General features: G+C 41.1%; 1 protein-coding gene across 1 annotated transcript; it reads right to left on the bottom strand.

Annotated features, from left to right (window-relative positions):
- Positions 1 to 1,983: 1,983 nt before the first annotated feature.
- PYGO1 (pygopus family PHD finger 1) lies at positions 1,984 to 15,524 on the bottom strand. Its single transcript, XM_030014987.1, has 3 exons — positions 15,370 to 15,524; positions 10,758 to 10,843; positions 1,984 to 8,999 (listed from the first exon to the last, which is right to left on the bottom strand). The coding sequence occupies exons 1-3, from the start codon at positions 15,416 to 15,418 to the stop codon at positions 7,878 to 7,880; spliced, it is 1,257 nt and encodes a 418-aa protein (XP_029870847.1). The 5' UTR covers positions 15,419 to 15,524; the 3' UTR covers positions 1,984 to 7,877.
- Between the last annotated feature and the right edge of the window lie 5,722 nt (positions 15,525 to 21,246).

Genomic DNA, 21,246 nt, shown 5'->3' with positions numbered 1-21,246 from the left:
AAGTATAGACAGGGAGAAAACAAGGAAGTTCTAAACATTCCTTCTGTGCCACTCAGTTTTTTATAGACCTTTCTCCACTCTAACATGTTCTTTTTTTTCCATAGAAAGACACTTAGCTTACTTACATTTCTTTTACGTAGCTTCATCTTCCTTGCTGACCTCTGAAGCCTTCCCAGTTCTACTATACTGAAAATGGAGAGGCCAAAACTGCACACAGTAGTCAAAATCCTATTTGCCTGCTTCCTACATGAAGTAATGGAAGAGTTGGGGTTTGGAGGGGATAATGTTTTGGTTTGTTTTAAAGCAGGGTGTTCCAATAGCAGCACTGGCTAGAATGATAATGTCATAGTAACTCAAAATCTCCTACCACTCCAGAATGCAGCTGTAGTCATCCACAATGCATCCTTCAGTTGTGAGGAGTTCATTTCACAGACAATAGGTCTTAGATTTGTTGAGTGCTGGTCTTCTGCCTTGGTCATCCAGGTGTCATTTTTAGTTTAATCACAGAATATACTGAAATGAAGCAGCTTATTATTTCTTCCTGCCAGAAAGAACATACTATGTATACACACTTTACAAGACAGGACATGGTTATGGTTACCTCTATTTGGTGTTCTCAAGTTACACACAATAGCTCCATAACATTAACAAAGAAGTCGCTTTACTTAAAAACTACACCTCCAATGCAAAGCTATGTCTTTCACTTGTAGAAGACACAGTAAATGTTACTAACACATTCCTACGTCGGAGTAGCAGATTTAGCTGCTAAAGGACACAAAAGGGACTGAGCAAGGACTTGGATCAACCTTAAAAGTCTTGTATTGATGTGTGTCTGCAGAAATGCCACCAGAAACGTCATACAAGTAAATCAATTTAATTTTCCTCAAGTCGAGTCTGTTTTGCCCATGACTGTAATTGGTGAATGATCTCTCCCTGTCCTTACCTCGACCCACAAGCCTTTCATTATTTCCTCTCCCCTGTCCAGCTGAGGGGGGGAGTGATAGAACAGCTTTGGTGGGCACCTGGCGTCCAGCCAGGGTCAACCTACCACACTAGCTTACTTGGACAAATGACTGAGCTCTCGCTATGACACTTTGCAAAATAAACCAAAAGAGAGGTCCATTCAGGATCTTTCTTCTGTTGGCACTAACTTACCAGTCAAAAGTGCAAGAAACTTTGTAGTGAAAGGAGATAAAATTTTCCCTGGTATTCTTAAATTCCCATCTCCTGTGCTATGAAGGATGGAGATTTATATTCCAGTCAAATCTTAATTATATTACCAATAATCTGGACCTTCCAGTTGCCAATACATACATCTCTTCCAGGGGTTGTTTCACTTCTAAATGGCTTCAGAGGCTTTAATATGGGGCGGGGGGGGGGAATCCTTTAAATAGTTTACATTTTCTTATCTTCAATTTAATAAATAACCTTTTTTCCTCCCATCCTTTCTAAATTCTCTCTCATTTCTCTCATACTTCCACATTTTTTAAGAAGAGCTGCTATTTATTCCAATGAACTGTTTTGCATGCGTGGCTTGGGACCACCCATAGCAGTTGCTTTTAAAGATTATTGGTAAGGTACTGATTTGGTATGTGTTAGTTCTGGCATTTCAACAAACAGGAAAAGCTTAGTAATAAATTTATAAATTAGAATAAATAATTCTTTGCATCATCTCTTCCCAAGTGCAGAAAACTCTAAAAAATCTGTTCAGCCAAATGGTGCCTGAGCCTTCCCTCCCATCCTGTAAGAAAGAAATGGGGCTTAAGGTGCAAGACATCTTCTAATCTGCTCTGAAGTTACTTCAGATTAATACCTTTACAGAACAGCGGACCTCTCCGAGAGAGGCAGGAGCCATCTTTTCTGATCAATACCACCTCATGCTGTTTCTTGCAGGATTATGCCTAATCCAAATGCATTCTCACAGGCAAAACATTAAAAGGGTTAATCTAGGCATTACATCAGCTTCATACAATCAACAGGCAATTTCCCGCAAAAATTATCTTTATTTTAAAAGAAACTGAAACCAGACAACAGAAAGCAACAAAATTACATACAGTGCTGGACAAAATCTACCATATACATTTTCCAAGAACGCTTGAATTAGATTCTGATATATGTTCTTCTAAAAGGTAAAATATCACATCATTATTAACAAAAAAAATAAATGTCAACAATCTTAATCAGCTTATATTTGCACTGTTTGGATGGCAGTAGATTGGTAACTTGCCTTTTTCAACTCATCTTTAACACTGAAAGGAGAATGTGGACAAAAAAATTCCAAGGCACAAGGCCCTAGAGAACACTGTCTGCTCGAAAGGCCATATACAAAAGCTTGGAGGACAGACTGTCTTTTAAGTAAAAATCCCTCAATAACTGCATATTATTTCACATTTCAGAAAAAACTATCAAGGAAGGCCAAAAAAAAAAAGAAGAAGAAGAAATATATTAAAAGCTTGCCCTCCGTAAGTTATATGGAAGTTCAGATTTAGACCATCCTTTAGAAGATGAGTGTCTAGGAATAGATAAAACATCTCTCATGACTCCAATCCCAAACTGTCTCCAATACAGCAATTCCTGAATTACAGTGCACAAACCTCCGCGTAAAAAGGTGGGGTTGGATCAAAAATTATTTTGAGACAGACAGTGTGAACATGAAGAGGAAAATGAATCATGTACGGCAAACAATACAAAAATAGGTATTCCCTGTGATGCTGGGATAAGCCATTTCTAAACCAGGAAACTGAGGGAGACATTCAATACTTTAAGCTATAGGCAGCACCTCTAAGGGGCTGAACACCATTCAGAATTAACTAACTCAGAACTGATGACACACAACACTAGGGCACTAAAGGGACCCTTTATTTCCATATAAAGCATAAGCCAACAAGAAATCAGAGGAGTTCCATACAAACAAGTGAATGTGCATAACTCAAGATGTAGTGTAGGATAGTTATATTGCCTTAAGAGTTCTGCTAAGTACACTTTATTTTCCAATTTTAAGGAAGAATCTATTCTAATATAGAAAGCTTCAGACAAAACTTAGTAATTGCAGAATAACTTTAAAATACATCCAGTTCTACATCCTCCTGCATATATCTAATCACATCCAATAGATACAAAAATTACATGTTTTGTAAACCAAGTAGAGTGTTAGAATAGAATTTTCACACCCATGAGCTTATTACCAAATGTTCACCCATTTGTCAGTGGATAATATTAAGAAATTCATACTAACAGTTATGGCAACAAGATGACAATGCACGTAAGTGCTGCGTGTTCTGAAAAGTAGTCAGTTTTAATTACCATGAATTGCTACCATCTCTCATACCTCGTTCTATGCAAGATACCACGCCAGCTACCAATCCATAAACAATAATGTTTCACATACTTCATAGAGTAGCTTAAAACACATCGTGATATGAAATAATCTGTATTACATAGTAATTTAATCCCTGGCCACAGGGTTAATGTTGGACAAAGTCTGGAAACTTTTTTCCAATTTGAATTACATACATTAACTTTGCCACACACCACAGCACTAATGCATGTATTACTTCAGACATGCTCTAATTTAAAATCAAAACAAAAAAGTTGTTGCAAAAATACATGTCACCAATGTGGAACACATTCAAGATTGTATAAAAAGTACTGAACTGATATCCCAAAACAGGTATATTTAAGCAGTACATAAGGAAAGATTAGTTTTAATATGAAACAGTCATTTAAGTCACATACAACATGATAAGAAGCATGACTTCCTTTTTTAAAAATGTTACACCAATACTTCTACTGCCAGGCAATGTTTATTTATAAAATGAAAGGGATATATTTAATGCAGCTGTGTTACTGTATTAAGTTGGAATAAAGACAAATATTAAAAAGGTGCTACATTTTAACACCATTGATTTTGTAAAAATCTCAAACCATAAAAAGCATTTCACTTGCAAACAGCATAGGCCCCAAACTGCAAACACTTTGAAATGTTCTTGACTGTGTGCATGCAGTTCCACTGACTTCGTTAATTCTCACATGCTTGAAGTTAAGCCTGAAAAATGTGATTACAAAACTGGTTCTCAGATGAAAAACTTCAGAGCTCACAAAGTATGTTCTTCTTTGAACAGCCCCCCACATTATATTTTTGTTTTAAATACAGCAAATTTTATTACTTTTCTCTAGTCTCTTTCATCTGAAGATCTCAAATAACAACTAGGCCTCTGAACACCCTCAGGAAGTAAGCATTAGTCCCATCTTCTGAAAGAAGAGATTGAGGCACAAACAGTTAACCTTGCTTGTCTCACGTTGTAGAAGGGATCAGTAAAACAGCCAGAAACAGGATTTTTGATATCTACCCTCTAGCCTATAAGCAGCACTGTCACTTACCGTGACACCAATAAAACAAGTATTTTAAAGAGCAAATTACGTATTTTCTCATTTAAAACTGGTCTCTGGCAAAAAAAACCCCTCTAAGTATTAAGAACAGTTCAATCCAGTTTATATCTGTTTCTTTCAGCCGGGGGCTGGCGGGGGGAGAACATTTTGGGCAATATAGGCTGCATTTCTGACCATGACGAGGAGCTATTTAAAAAGGACACAGGCATTTCCCACAAAAATGTTAAGGTTTGTAAGATTTACAAAAACTTTGCAATATTTTTGGTGTGCAGCACCAGTACAGTCTAAATCACTAGTAATGAAAGAAGCACATGATAGTTGAATACAAATTGTTTCTTGTAGAGTACTACAAAAAAACTCCCCTATTCTAATCAACCCTCCCTCCCACCCACCCTTCTATAACTAATTTCTAATTCTAACCAGCTGATGTTTTCCTAGTACCTTACTAACAAAACATGATTGTTGTTTTTCCTGTGCATACTTGAACTACTACTAGTCAATACATGCAGAGAAAAACAAAGTAAAACCCTCTCTATAGATAAGAGAGTCCAGGTATGCCAAGAGTGTATCAGTAGGGCAAGCATATTGGCTGGATGACTTCTGGAGATCCTAATAAGTCATATCTCTATGATCAGTGTGATAACAAGTTTGGTTTTGTTGTTAATTTGTTTTTATTTGATATAACTGGCATTTGCTAATGCCTTGAATTTGTAGGTTAACAGACACAGAAAGTTTACTGGGTTACAAACCTAACATAGTACCAGTTTAGAAAAACTGAAATAAATTGTTAGTTTCACAAATACACAATTTAAGGTCTTATAAAATGATATTCCAGTTGATTTTAAGTTTGTAAGAACACTATATTTAAATTCTTATGTCTTGCTAGCTAATATAGAAAACACTTGCCTAACTTCAGGTAGGGTTGAGGAAGAGATTAAGAAATACATGGCTATTTTAAATACAATGTCGGCTCCAAAATGTTAAAACATTGATTGGACTTCTGAGAACAAATGCCCCGAACGTCTTCTCACAACAGGAATGGGGTGTGGGAGTGGGAAAGGTATAGCAAACAGCACGCTTGGGTAACAATATCACCATTGGAGCTTTTGCTGAATTTTCACTGAGCAAAATTTTTTATTTCATTTACATTGCTGTAGGTCTAAATCAGCTCCACTACCTTCACAATGCAAATTGTTGCAGAGATAAAACTAATTCCCAGAGGAACAGATCTATCTAAACAAGGTTTGGTTTAATTTCTACTTTAGATACCAAAAGCAAATTCTAACAGTCAGTCAGTCAGTCAGTCAGAAAACTACCGAAGAATAAATCTCTCTAACAGAGGTTGTTGCTTCATTTTTTTTTTGTTGTTTGTTTTTAAATATCACACCTCTAACAAAACAGGATTAAGTTGTACTAAATAAAGCAAATAGTGATGAAAACAGAAGCTCTGGATCTGCATTACACTTTCTTTACATCTCCATATAGGAAATCCTCAAGATATGAATTGTGTCATTTACGCTTTAGACTAATTATTTCCTTCTTCCTGATGAGAGGCAAGACAAAAAAGGAGGGCAATACTGCACTTCTCCAGTAAAACAGTACGTAAAACTTTTCACTTTTAAAATAAAAGAAGGACAGTTATGGTGATCTGCACAGTATCTTCCAGGAAAGTACCACAGTAGAGCCCATTTAAAATCAAACACAATGATGAACTAGCAAACAGACCTTACTTTTCACTTATTAGCATAGCTTACCATAAAAACTACCTCTTCATACAGACAACTGTATTCTGTATAGGCTCCTACATCATTCATCGCCACAGACCTGAACAATTTATCACATTAAGGAACGTGACTAGTAGCTGTAATGCTTGACATACGATTTAATTGCTGACTGTTTAAAAACTAGAAGTTTCCAGCACAGTGGTATTACAAGCAGAGTCTGTTATTACAGCGCCACCTTTTATTAAGTTAAAACAACACTTCTCTCTACAGAAACACTCATTTTCAGTTGCATATGCAACTTTATCACACTGCTAAGGCTGAAGTCTTCAAGGCTAGATGTTTCCCCACAATAGAGCAAACAAAAAAAAAAAAGAAGGAAAAAAAAAAAGAGGGGTTATTTTTGAGATCAAGAATAAGATCAAATTGCCCATATTAAAATAGAATTCTTAGCATCGCATTTGAAGCTCTGGTGCCATTCATACTTGTCAGTAGGATACCAAGTTTAGCAAAGAAGCTAAACTTCCTATTACTTGCTCCTGATGTAAGCTAAACTCAACTGATGTGAAAGCTGTATTTTTCTTCACCCTAGATTTCCCACCCCCTCACTGCAGGACTGGCTGAGGCAGTGGTGGGAATTCAGTTTTAAGACTTTGCTGGCCAAATTATCTTCCAATTTGGAGCCTGTGCTGAGCACACTCTATTGCTTTGCACCCTCCTTCATGCCAAGTGGACTGTGTAAGCTCAGGATGACCAAGCAGGCTCTAGCTGAAAGCCCAAGAAGATGGGCAGGACTTTCCCTGCACTAGTTCATTCACAATTCTCAGGCAGCACGGAGGTGGGAGGCTAGAACCATCAATGAGAAAGGATGAGAGAGAGGTGCATGATTGCACAACTGTGACGGATGCAGAGACTGTATCCTAATGCATGTGCTTCAGATAAATAGTTACTTATGCAACCCTAGTTTTGGTATTCTCTGGATTTAAAGCACTGGACTTCATAAACTTGATGTGTTCTTTTTCCAAAGTAATCATATTTTGTAACTATTTCCAAATACTGCAAGACCTAGCAAGAGTCTTCAGCAAGTAAGTATTTGCTGAGAAGTCAAAAGATATCATTGTCTTTTCAAGGAAATATAAATGCGTAAGAGTTAGCAGGTTTCATTGTGTTACTAAGCATGAAGTCATCAATTTTTGAATAGTGTGTTAATGCTTTACTTCAAAAATAGGAAAAAGCACATATGAAATTCTCTGTATTTTCCCTAAAATAAAAACTATCAGTACTGCACATTCCTCCGTGTCATCTCCACTATATTCAAAGAAAGGATAGCAAGAACATTAGTAATGGACATTCACACACACCCCCCACCCAAAAAAATGTAATGAGTACTTGCAAATATAGTACCATTAAAACCAAGCACTAAATGCTAGTGTTAGTTAACACATTAACACCAGCAAATTAGGGGGTATTTATACAGGCACATTTTTGCCTTCAGTAAAATTGTCAATGCACATCCTACTTCTGATCAATTGTCAGTTATGTTTTACAGTTTAATCAGAAACAAAAAAACATTCCATCCTGTAAAACATTTGCACACATAAACTAAGAGTACAAAAGCTGAGATGGAAGTTTATGAATGAAAACAGACTAGGGGAAAAAAAGATGACAGCAATCAAACACAACCGATTGTCTGCAGAAAGCGAAGTACCCAATTTGTAACCAAATCTTCATAGCAAGTATTTCAACCACTACCACCAATTCACATTGTTAGCCATCTGTATTCAATGTAGGTGGTCCTGCAGTCTCTCTCGTACGCATTAACTGGACATCTTTGTCAGCCATGCAAGTATCACAACCCCATACTGCTGATGCTTCTGCTGTAAGAAGGCCATAAGCTGACTCGGTCATGCCTGTACAGATCCGATGAAACCATTTTTGACAAGAGGCTTCACACAGGATGGCATCCTGGTCATCATTAACTTCATGTGTACAAATCCCACATGGATAGACGGGTTCAGAGGACGAGTGACCATGACGACTGGGATGAAGGGGTGTTTTGCTGCTCTTTTCAGAGTTGCATCCTTCAGCAGTACCTCGAGGCTGGCGGGACTTACTCTGAGTCCCATTTGAATGGCCAGCATTAGTGTTATCAGCATTATTAGAATGGCTATTATCCTGATTTACCACATTGTTTCGAGTAACATTTTTTAGGTCACTGTTACCTTGACTTACAATGTCCTCTGTCCTGTGATGATGCTGATGAGCAGCAGTGTTCTGGCTGGATGCCTTGCTTGCACCTTGACTAAAGTCTTGCTTTTGAGCTGACGATTTTGTCTGGCTGTACGTGTTTGGTGGAGGAACAAAAGAATGGTTTGACTCTAGCTGAGAATTTGGAAAATTTGGATTGTTTCCAGGACCAAAGTTAGATGGCATGTCAGGGTGAGGTATCTGACCAGAATGACCAAAGTTCTCACCAGGATTTGGTCTGAAATGCTGACCAGGCATATTGACATTTTGATTTATCTGACCACTACTATAAGGTGGTTGATTCCCAAAACCTGGGTTATCATGTGGACCAAAGCTGAAAGAGTGGGGTCGGCTAAAACCCATTCCCACAGGGTTTTGAGGAAGGGGATGTGGTTGGTTTCTGAGGGAGTAAGAACCACCATATGGCGAGGACACTCTGGGCAGCATGTGAGGTGGCATTCTGAAAGTGTTATAGCCTCCAAAGCCAGGATAACCAGGATTACTAAAATATGGATTTCCTGAAGGAAGTGGTTTATAAGACACAGTATTATAGTTGTCATCAAATGGATTTGCAGCTACAAGGTGGTCAGAGCTTGGATTCAGCGGTGGAGCATATTCAGATGGAGGAGGAAATGATGATCCCTAAAAATATTTTAAATACAACATTTAAATTAGTTTTAGTATTTCCCTGCAAAACAGACCAACCATAAAGGTCCTGGATTAGCAGCACTACTGCTAGAAGAACTGTTCAGCTGTTGTGTAAAGCTCACCCACTGTACCCTGCCAGGCTGTCTGAAGTTTCAGTACAGAGGCAAGAGAGAAGTTTGAGCTCCACATAACATGGTGATTTATAGTAATCTCAGCGTTTTAAAAATTGTGCAATTGCACAACTATGCTTCTGAAAATATTACTTGATATGTGACTTCTATTTCCTAATCTTTTACATAAGAAAAGCAACAATACAGAAAGCCATACATCACTTAAACACAGGCACAAAGTATTTCTGAATGTTGAAGAGCAGATTTAAAGCATTTCCTTAGTTTCGTTTTAGGTTCATTTTACTGAATATACATCTCTTAAGACACCTGACTTCTGTGAGGGTATACAAACCTAATATTACTATAACGCTAAAAACGGTATATAGAGTACAGGAGTTGCATACGGGAATTTTCTATACTCTGTGTACCAAATAGAGGTGTCCCTTATGAGCATTCAGTGATGTGGAAGGTCTGCAAAGCATAGTCTGTAGGTATAAAATACAAGGATTTCTGGTTACAGAGCATAATCAACTGTTTAATGGAGCCCAGAGGCTGTTTAAATGTCATCAGAGTAGCCATACAATTGAATTTCTTTCTAGACTAGCCTGTGGGGAACATCTAGCTGCTTCACCCTCATGGTAACTGTGCTCACAGAAAGCTTTTCCTCCTAAATACTAATAAACTAAGACCGAACATTTTTTTTTCCCCAAAAAAAATTTCTGCTGTGCTGCAAATTTTGAACCTGTAAGAAAAAGAGAGGAAACTAATCTGCATGTCCTCTAGAGTTATCACCATTCCAGAACACAAGGAAAGCTCCACCAAGAAAGAGGTCTGAAACCCCTAAATTCACTGAATATTTCTCAGAGCATGTTTCACCATGACTACTTTAAAACAAAACAAAAATTAAGGAAACAGATCCACATCTCAATGGAATCTGGACAGGCCTAACAAAGTGATTGTTCGACCTACATAAACAAAATTACTCTCACTGGGCAGTACCAGATTAACAGATACTCTCACTCAAAGCTGAATGAACACACAAAGGAAAATTCTGCACTACAGATACCTAATTGCTTTAGATGTTTTGTATTCAGGCTTCTTTTCTGAAAACAGAAACTGTATAGAAATGCCCAATTGCAGGGATTCACTGGAAAGGAGCCGAACCTGCCTCACAGCTTTTGCTTGAAAATTACTTGGGGAATATACCAAGAGTTTGGTCAAAGCATTAACAAACTGTACTGATCCATTAGCCCACAAACCTACACATATAGGAATAAAAGTAAGAGGAAAAGTAGTCTCACAGCAACTACTCATGCTGTACAGATTTCTACCAATGGCTACAAAGTCATTAAAAGAAAGTCTGTGTCTGAATCAAATCCATATGGTAAAATACAAGTTGTTGCAGTCTTACTGTGCTCCTCTCTTTATAGGTCTTTGGCAACCTACAGAGATTAAAATAACTTCAGTGAGAATAACTAGTATTATGAAGATTTCAACTTCACAGTACAACTGAAATATTTTGTATGTAACTGCTACTTGTGAGAAGAGACTGGTATTCCGAACAATGCAAGACAGTCATAGCAGCAAACAACATCTGAGTGCACTATTTATTAAGAAATCAAAAGAACCAAAGGGAATTTACCTGTGTATTTGCTTTGCGCTTTTTCTTATCTGGGCTTCCAAGTTGTACTCCTGGTCCTCCTAACCCATCCAATCCACTGTCACCACCTACAAAATTTCAATCAGTGCAATACTGCATTAGTTTTCTTACAGACTGTATTTTAAGTTTGCCTCTGTCTGTCATAGCAACAGATATCTGTTACAAACACTGAACCTGCATTAATTCTGGTGCCTTACACTGCAAATCCTCAAGGAGCGAACATCTGGAGGTAAAAGTTAGCATACGTCGTATACAGCTATCTTACTCTATTACCACTTTAATGCCCAATTCGTGCTCATTACAGTTGGCATAAACATTTCCATTTATTTTATGTTTATCTGTCCCTTGGTTCTTAACATCTCCACTTCACCAGTTAGAAGTATTTCTTGTTTGCATAATGCATAAAACTTTCAAAAGAACTGCTGAAAACTACCCCTAAGATTCACCTCCTATTTAACTTACACAGACATAGCATTTATCAAACTCACTACACCAATATACAACAGTACATTACAATACGCCATGAAGGGAAAAGCAAACAGTAGTAGATCCATGAATGCAAGCCACTGAAAACCTGCTATGCTGTTTAGACAGATCTCTAGTTTATCAAATCAAAACTTCACTAAATGCAAGACTTGATCAAACAAAAAAGACACCTGCCAAAAATGAGAGGGGCTCTAAGTGAATCTGCCCTACTCTGCAGAAACTTCGTAGAATAATTGAGCACTGATGCTCTGGCACAAAAAGAAGTAGAGAATGTTCATTTTATCGATCACTCAGACTTGACTTTGAGCAATACAAAGAGATATCTGTACTTCATCTGGGATTCTTCTTCACCTTTCGTAACAGTGGGACAAGCTCTCCAGGTTGTATAAATTATGGCTTTCATTTTTAAAACCCTAGCTAGACCATAAACAAAAAAAAGAAAAAAAAAAAATTCTAGCGCATTCCTTATTATCCCAGTCAGCCTTCCTTCATGGGGCTCAAGTGGATTTGCCATCATATGGGAACACAAAGAAAACCCTGAGCTGAAGTATGAAAATCACTTTGGGGTGATATGAGAGCAACACATGTTAAGATACTAACATCATTACATTAAGAAACGGTATGTTAATTCTTTTTTCTCTTTTTCCCAGGGCCGTTAAGATAATAACTTATTTGCTCTTTAAAAAAAAAAAAAAAAAAACACACAACAGTATAGGACAGTAAGAAGTGGGCAATCCAACCTTAAAAATTTACTGTTATTTGTTTAAAACTCATATTCAGAATACATGTCAAACTTTATCAAGATGCAAGCATAGAGCTGAACACATGGGTTTGTCTTTATTACCAAAGGCGACCTGAAGATAACTGTGAATTATCGATAGTATTACGCAAAGAAGCATAACGTATGATATTACGCCACTCTACGTTAACACAAGTATTCTCAGCAGACAACTAAACCAGCTTTAGGACTATTCAATAAAGTAACACAAAATCTCTTCTCACAGGGAAGAAGCAGACCTACTGTATACAGACTGAAATATCCAACAGTTATGTCAAATACTCCTGATCAAAGGAAGCCTGACAAATTTTCACTTCCAGCACTTCCTTCCTCCTCCCCTCCTTTTCTGAGGTTTCAGGGAATTTACCAGTTCTACCTCAAGTAAGAATCCAGTTCTGCTTCTGCTTTAATAAGTTCCTTTCAGCTTTGGCTGCCACTGTTGAAATTTAATTTCATTTTTCATTATACGTAAGGAAGATACATGGACATCCCAAATCAACACCTGTCAAATTTTAAGTCTGAATTTCAAAGACTAAGGCATGAAGTCATGATCATGTTCTCAGAATAAACTCATGCTTGAGCATAGCATATCGCAGTACAACCTACCATTAGAGTAACCAGGGATTATTCTCAAAAAAAAAAAAAAAAAGTCCTTTTTGCCTTGATATAGAATATAAAATCCTGCATATACTTGGCGTGCCACAAAGCACTAGCACTGCATTAACTGTAAATACTAAATAATCACAGCATAAAGTTTTACATAAAGAATGATGACAAATCTCCCTTAAATTCCAACTCTATCGATCATCTTCTTGATAAATTATTTGCCCAGAACTGTCCCTGCGCTTTCCTTTAGCTTCTTCTCCAGCATTCCTATACATTTATCATAAATTCAGTGGGAGATTGTACTGTGAACACTATTCCTCACAACTGCGTAAAATACACTCCTGTTCATGGTCCTGTACTCTTAATGCATAAACACGTTAACCACTGATAGCAAAACATGACAAATATCCAGATTTCTTTTAATAAATTCAACAACTAGCAGCACAGATATTAGTAAATCTGTGATCAAGTAGAATACTGAGGATCATATGCAAGTGCTGTTGTACAGTAGCATAAGTTAAAACTTTATAAAATTATGTATAAATTCCCTCTCTGGGATATCATTCTTCAAAAACATAAGCATATGAATCTTAGCATTCCAGCGACAATTTCCACCGATTTCTACATGAACTACTTACATGGGTGAAGCCATTCATATGCCTAGGTTTGCAGAACTAAGTCCTATGCCTGGAAAGGTACAAAGCTTTTGTATTTGCAGTTCTCACTGTGTGAGGCCAATGATTTAATTTAGCCCTATGAACTTATATTTTCCCTGTGGATTTTATAATGATTTAATTTATACATGAAAGGAAACAGAATGTTAGTCCTAGCATACCTCCAGAAAAGAGTGAATAAGGGTCATTTTCATGCAGCCAAAATAAACTTTCCAGAAAGTCACTTTTGGTACCTACCACACAGACTTATATTAAAAGGTGTACTGAGCATTTTGGAATGTTGCGCTAAGGGTGCAAAAAATTATTTCATTGTATGAGACTAATTTTCCAGGAAAAAGTACAATCCTTTTGACCGGGACATCATATACATAATGGATCTAGAGATATAAATACATATCGGGTAACTATTCCCTTATTAAATAACAGATAAAATGTATTTCAGCCATTTACATTTGGGAAAAGGAAAAGAGGTAAGTCCCGTATCCTTGTCTACTTCATACATACACAAGACAAGACATTTTCAGTGTTAGTCAGGAGAACTGCAACTTGTAGTTTTATTTACATATAAAGAGATTATGACTTTGCATGTAATTTACACCATACTTAACATACTGCAAATACACTACGGAGTATTTTCATACTCACTGACAAATCTCTGTCTGGGTTTTTACAGGATGGATGCCAGAGTCTTTTTAAGCAGTGCTTTATCTCAGTAAGAACATTTTCCCAAAAAACATAAATGGTCGAATAAACTTTTCATTATAGGGAGGAAACTAAAAAGAGTCTAATTTCAACCAGATTTGGTGAGCCTATTCTGTGGCCCTGATATTGTAAACAGTTTTGATATTAAGCTGTAATTGCATGGAACTCGGTGGGTAACTCTGGCATGTGAAACTGTATGTGCTTAAATGTTTGCAGAATCAGGGCTCAAGAGTGAAGGAGTCTAATGAATCCCAGTCTCCTTTGTAACACTGCTGCATATTTTCATTCTCTCATTCTCAAGGTTGCAATCCAGCTGTTACTAGAACAGTTTTAGAAAAGCAAACTGTAAGTCAATGACAATATACATAGCAGAATCCACACCTATCCCCACTTACCCAACCCTAAAAAAAGCTTAAAACATCACGAACAATAGAATTCCAGGGGCAAAACAGGAGGCAAGGAAAAGAGAAACAATAAATTGCAGAGATTACCATTTTGCCATGATTTTCACCCAACTCAGTCACCCTAGCACCTCTCATTATGTCATTCAGAAATGCATTTCTGTTTTTAAGGACTACAAGGACACAACTACTGCTACGTAGACTGAGGTGCTACTGCCATTAAAGTCAGTTGCACAGCCGAAGTCGGAAGAGATGCCGTATTTCTACCCTTCTCCTCACACATTGCAAAGAAACGCACACTTCAGACCTCACTAGAGCCATACAACAGCGCTATTAATAAAGAACGCTATTTCGATAAATTTTTCATTTCCCGAAAAAAACAGAACCCCTACTAGAATCGAGCACAAGAGCAAGACCAGGGGTAGAAGAGCGAACACTCAAGCGGTAATTTACGGGCTCTGCATCAACACCAACTCGGACATGTGGCACAGCCGACGTATTCCCTTGCACCAACAGTATGCACGCTGCATACTAATGGGCAGCACATCCAGAAAAACACAAGAGACACAGCCACGCACCCCCACGCCCCCGCTCGCGGGGCACACCCGCGCGCGCAGCGCGCCCCAAGTTTTGCATTTAAAGGCCCCGGAGGCTGCGGGAGCCCGCGGGGCCCGGCCGGGCCCCACCGTGCAAACTTAGCGCGGCTCCCGCGCCGCCCGGCCCCGCCGCCAGCCGCAGGGAGGGACGGCGGCGGGGGCGCGGGCGGCCCGGCCCGGCCCGGCCCAGGCTGCGCGGCGGCCGGCCGGCCGGCCGGCTGGGAGCCCGGCGGGCAGCGGCCGTCGGTCCGGCCGGTGCGCGCATCCCGCGGCACCGCCAGCTCTCCCTCCTCAGGGGAGTTAGGCCCCAGCAGCGGCCACCCCCCCCGCCCGGCCCGGCGCTCCCCGTACCTCGGGATCTCTTCAGCGCGATGGGGTCCTTCTCCTGTTCCGCTGACATTACAGACAGCAGCGCATGGCTCCCAGGGCGGCAGGAATCGGGGCTCTTTGATGCTGCTGCCGCCGCCGCCGCCGCCGCCGGCCCGCACCCCGCCCCCTCCGCCCCCGCCTCCTCCGCTGCCGCCCCCGCCCGCTGCTGCCGTAGCCGCCGCCGCCCCAGTAGCGGAGCTGCCAGACTTTGCAAAGTTTGGGCGCGGGAGGGCTCTACGGCGGCCCGCGGCGGGGGCCGGGCGAGGAGGGCCCCGGCGAGCGGAGGGCCGCCGCCCGGGAGCTGCTCGGGGGTCGGCGGAGCGCCGAGCCGCGCCGGGCAGGGCCCCCGCGGGCTGCGGGCGCCCGCCTCGCTCGGCGCCCGCCGCCGGGGCTGCCAGGCCCCGCGGCCCCGCACAGCGCCCCCGCCGGCCACCAGCGCCGCTCACCGCGCCGTGCCCCGGTCGCCGATACCAGCCGGCGCCCGGGCCCCCAGGGGCAGCGGCGGCAGCTCCCGCGGCGGCGGCGGGGCGCTCCGCGGGGCACCCGCCATGAGCGCGGCGGGGCGCGCCCCCGGCCCGCGCCGCCGCTCGGGGGGGGGAGGACGGGGCGGGGGGGGAGGACGGTGTGGGGGTGGCTGCCGCTCGGAACAAAGACGCCGCGTTGGGGCGGGCTCCGCCGGCGCCGCCGACCCTCCTCAGCTCGGCCGCCGCGGGCCTGCGGCCGCCGGGTCAGCGCCGGGCGAGGCGCCGGCCGCGGGGCTAGCCCGGGGGCGGGCTCGGGCCGGCGGCGCGCGGCGGCCGAGGGGCGGCGAGGCCGGCGCGCGACCGCTAGGACCGTTGGCGCGTGTGAGGGCGGGGGCCGGGGCACGAGCAGCCGCAGCCCTGACTGGAAGCGACCGCGACGGGCGGGAGCGAGGGCTGGGGCCGACGCGCGCGGCTCCTTCTGGTCCTTCTTGGCCGCAGTCAGCCAGGTCCGCCGCCGCACCGGCAGGTGCTTCTCGGATCTCGGTCGAGGCTGTGCTCCCCGGGTTGTTAATGGCTTCACCGCCTGCCTCTCGTGCGACGCGTGCTTAACGCATTCTTCTCGCCTCCAGCCTGCAGCTCCAGTTCCTCCCAGTCCACCGGACGTTTATGTGAAGAGCTGAAGCACCATGCACCAGCGGCTCACCGGCAGGTAGGTCCATGCCGGCTGGAGGACCCTCTTCACGGAGGGGCTCCCTCCATACAGGTATCGCCCACCAGTCTGTCCTTTGGCCTGAGGAGAGACACACCCCGTGGGGCCCAACTGGCGGCCCTCACAGTGTTGGTAAGCGCTTCTGAACCCTTGAAAAACACAAGATGATAGGTAAATCGCTGCCGGTGTCACTGTAGTTTTGTGGCAACGGACGTTCCGCCACAGTTTGCCATCTTCTGAAGTGGCTGCGTTTCAGAGACATACAGAGCCCTCATCCTTGATCAAGACTGTTAATCAACTGTATTAATAATTACTCTTTTGAATAAGGATTTATCCTCCCTTAAGTGGGATAAAAGTGTCCAGCTGTAAAGTATGGGGTTTGTTCACATACCTTATTTCACAATACCTAGCGGTGCTCTTTCTTTACATACCTTCTTGTTAGATGGATAGTTGGTACTTCTCCAGTATTTGGAACACTTTTACTGAGGGGAAAAAAAGTGGTATTTCTGTAAAGGTTAAGGTATCGGTATTACTATGTTTTTGCTTTTACATTTTGCATGTTTAACTAACTAAAATGGAGAAAGTAATTCAATTTTTTTTATGTCGATTTCTGCCCTTCCCTAGACATCGTTTTTATTTGTCCACAGTCTCTTACTTTGCAGCAATCCCAGAATGCGTGTACCTCAAAGTATAGCATATTGCCAATATTCTTGTGGGATCTGCTGGTTAATTTTGTGTAATCTTGCTGAAGAGAAGTATAGCCTGTTATTAGCAAGGTGGGTGTGAGCTAGTCTATATTTGGAGGAATATGTGTCTTATCTGTGAAGAGATTTGCATTTTCTGAGATGGAACTCGCTGTAGGCCTAGATGATTCTCCCAGGACTGCATGAGCTTTTGTGCAAGGCTGCCTTGTAATAGCATGTAGACTGTAATTATGGATGCGCAGATTGATGTCGCTGAGTCTATAAAGGTTCCTAGGGGGAGATTGTCTGCATCAGAAATGTGAGCAGGGAATTCAGATTTAACCCAGTGCTCTAGTTGCAAAAAATTATGTCTGTTTTGCTGTTCATCCAAATTCAGCTTTACCTTCTACTCAGGTCTTTAGTGAGTGGTCTCTGAGAGTCCTGTTGGACCAACTTTACACTTCTAAACCTACATTGGAAATGGTTGATGCAGCGTCTGAAAGGAATTTATTTACTTGCTCAGGTGCCTACATTAGCATCTCAAATATTCCCAAAAAGTCTATGAAAGTTCTCATTATCACACACCATTCACCACCTGACAGCCTCGCTGCTCATTGGTTGTCCTTAAAATTACTGCAACATTTCTTCCTCTCAAAAGTTGGCATTAATTAAGAAAGCTTAGGAGTACCTAGTAGCAACCTCCCCAACACCTAAGTGGAGGTTACCAAGAAGAGAGAGACAGGCTCTGTACTGAAGTGCACAACAGGAAAATGAGACTCAGTGGTCATAATTTGAAATGAGGTTCCAACTGGGAAGGGGGGAAATTGGTTTGAGGCTAAGCAAGCATTAGGACAAGAACCCAAAGAAACTGTAGAACCTCCATCCTGGGAGGTTTTCAAGACCCAGCTGGGCAAAGTCCAGAATAGCCTGGCCCAAGTTCAGCATTAACCTTGCTTTGTGTAGGAGGTTGTTCTCAAAGTCAAGACCTCTCAAGGTCCCTTCGAACTATGATGATTCTGTCATTCTGAAATAATTTTCGTTTTAACAATAACGAACCACACAGAAAGCTCTTGCTCCCTGCCAGAGGACTCAGTTGTGAACAAATACTATTTAATATCTTATAACTCACCCTGACTGTTGAAAAGGGTAGCTTTGGTGAGATAACAGTAACTTCATTCAGGTGTGACACATCAGGCCTAAAAATGTTACTAAGTATAGAAGAGCTGGTTTTGGTAACTTCTAGGTTCCTTTCTTTCCGCATTCAGGTTAAAAAGGCGGCTGCTAAAAGAGCCTTTCTGTACAAATGACCAGTAGGGAAAGGAAGTTCTTTTACTGATTATTGTCATAGCATCTGAACATTCAACACTGCATTACATTATCAGGAGAGAAATATCAATGAGACATGGATCCACAACAGATCATTAACATTTAAAGGATTTTTACTGCATCTTTTCACATGTATCTACTGCACAGCTCGGGAGCAGAGAGTAGCATAGAAGCCCATTTTAACAACATGTGAATGTATGCAAACGTGCTAATGAAAAGAATATAAACACCTTGGAGAAATTTATTGACGTTTAAGGAATTCAAAAAAGGAAAAAGTGAAAGATTTGTTCTGTTTGATTTTATGGGGGCCAAGATTTCATCCCAGAGGAATAAAATTAGGAAAGAAAAAAGAAAGCATGACATCAGAAGGAAACAAGCTGGAAGCTGGCTGAACTGTGTAACTCTGCCACTTCCAGTACCAGGGGAAAATACAAAAGTTTTCCTCTCATGTAAGCCATATGTGTTATAAAATAAAGCACACACAGCTTTAACCTGTCAAGGTACTGTAATTTGTCAAGTCACCACAGAAGATTTCCTACACAGCGAGACAGAAATGCACCCTTATGCAATGGGCATGGACCTGGGAGTCCAGCAGGCTCATGCAGAAGGGCAGTATGTCCAGCCTGCGTGGGCAGTGTGTCCAGCCTGCGTGGGCAGTGTCAACTTATGGCACGTGGCATGACAAGATCCGGTAGCAGCTGTGCAGGTTTTCTGGCATGTGGACACAGAAGCCAAGCAGCCAGTAGTCTCTCTCCCACCTGGACAGAAAGTGTTGAGCTGGAGAAAAGGCACACATTTAAGGAAATTTGGACTGTGGTAGCCTTAGTTCATAACAGTCTTGCAGCATCAGTAGATTTGATTCCCCCATCTGCTATGAGGGGAAAAAAATAACTCATTTTTTTAAAAGGCTCTTTTTCATGTTATACAAATTAAAGTCCTAGTTCTGCAAACTTGTACATGTTTCACAATACTACTGTGATAAACAGGACTATTTATCAAGGCGGGAGGGAGTTTCTGTCAGGCCTGAGTCAACGTTAAAAATCTGGTTTTGTTGTTACGCTGGAGTTACACCTCTTTCTCCAGACTCATTTGTTCTCCTCCTCTGCATCTCCCTTTTTCAGGGTAGTAAGACTAAACACGCGCATATTTATAAGTTACACAGAGATGTGCTTTTTATGCCTTTTTAGTCTAGCTGGTTATGCAGCTGGTATTGCTCTGGAAAAATGTGTTAAGCAGGTCCCTTCTGGGTCTATCAGATGTAGACCATCTCTGCCAGTCTCAGGGATTGTAACTAACTTAAACAGTTTGAGCACAAGTCATTGAAGCTATTTCAGTGCAAATTGCTCGCCTACTGGTGAATGCTACATCTGTTATGGTGATGTAAACCAGGTCTCATGAGCCCACGTCTGTTTCATTTCTGCTTTTAATCAACAAAAATTAAGACTGTCTAAACTTCTGCATTAACCATTCATCCACGTAATATAAAGTACAAACCAAAATCTAATTCATTATCTGTTCATGTTTCAACTTTAATCTGAAATGAATACAAAACTGTTTGTAGGGAAGAAGTATAGAACAGATTGCTTTATGAGTTTGTCCATGAAAGAATATAAGACTTTTTTCTGTAGTCTGTTGCATTAGGTTGCTTCCATATGATGCATGATATATCTTGAAATCAACTAAAAAGCCTGAGAATGATCATGCCTTTGTCTAATCACATAGCAAATCATTGGCTGATGAAACACATTTTTCTAAGCTTTGCGAGACAAGTTATTAGTGGACTGATCAAAAAATGTCTTGGAAACATTGTGTACAAAGGGCACTATAGTGTCATATCTATACTGGAACAAAATCTTTGAAGTTCAAAGCAGGCTCTTAGACAGTTCTGAAACTAAGTAAGACTAACATTTCTTTTTTTTAGTGCACACTTACCTTTTCAACTCACAGTTAAAATACAGCCATGCTCAAGTATTTCAGGAAAAAAAAAACTTCAATGCACTCAGATACTTTTGCCAACAACACGTATGACTTCTTATAAAGGTAAAACCTACAATTTACTAACAGTTTTAAACTATAAAATTTTATAGCTGATAGGTAAAAATTAGTAAGTATAGTACCTAAACATTTAAAATATAAAGGAAGACATTGATTATCGTATTTATATACCAAAGCACAAAAGTTTTGACAAGAAATCCTGTGTGTGTGTGCATATATATGCATTAGAAAACCCTCATTTGATCTTCAAGTCACCAAGGAACATAAGATTTCTTTCCCCTTTACCTCTAGGATAAGTGAAAGGGAACTTCAGTTTGCCATGTTAACATTATCAATATAATAAATTTTTAAAAGGGACAAATACATGTTTAAGAAACCTTTGAGGGCTCCTCTGCAAAACAGACTACTACCCACTCAAAGTGGTTGCTTGTTGAGCAATGAATAGCGAAATGGGGACACTCTGTGGGGAAATGAAAGAAACGCAATTTCTGCACTTTCTGGATTGTCATCTTTAATCCTTTACGTTTTCCTGTTTATGGAAACAGGATTTGATTAAAAGGGAGGCAAGCATTTAATGCCTGCACTTACTCGGTTCTCTCAAGAGCCCTTTCTAGTTTTCTGCAAAGGCCATGCTGATCTTTGCCAATAATTGGTTAGGAATCTGCTCTTGTATCCAGGCTCT

Source organism: Aquila chrysaetos, chromosome 5 (genome assembly GCF_900496995.4).
Source record: "Aquila chrysaetos chrysaetos chromosome 5, bAquChr1.4, whole genome shotgun sequence".
Classification (NCBI taxonomy): domain Eukaryota; kingdom Metazoa; phylum Chordata; class Aves; order Accipitriformes; family Accipitridae; genus Aquila; species Aquila chrysaetos.
The sequence above is the reverse complement of the archived record's forward strand: the minus strand, read 5'-3'. Positions and strand labels throughout refer to the sequence as shown.

Excerpts from the sequence above, each read along its gene's own strand:
- PYGO1 (XM_030014987.1), bottom strand. The coding sequence starts at position 15,418 with ATGTCAGCGGAACAGGAGAAGGACCCCATCGCGCTGAAGAGATCCCGA. Across the intron at positions 10,844-15,369 it reads CGCGCTGAAGAGATCCCGAG|GTGGTGACAGTGGATTGGAT; the intron begins GTACGGGGAGCG and ends GAAATTTTGTAG. Across the intron at positions 9,000-10,757 it reads AGCGCAAAGCAAATACACAG|GGATCATCATTTCCTCCTCC; the intron begins GTAAATTCCCTT and ends AAATATTTTTAG.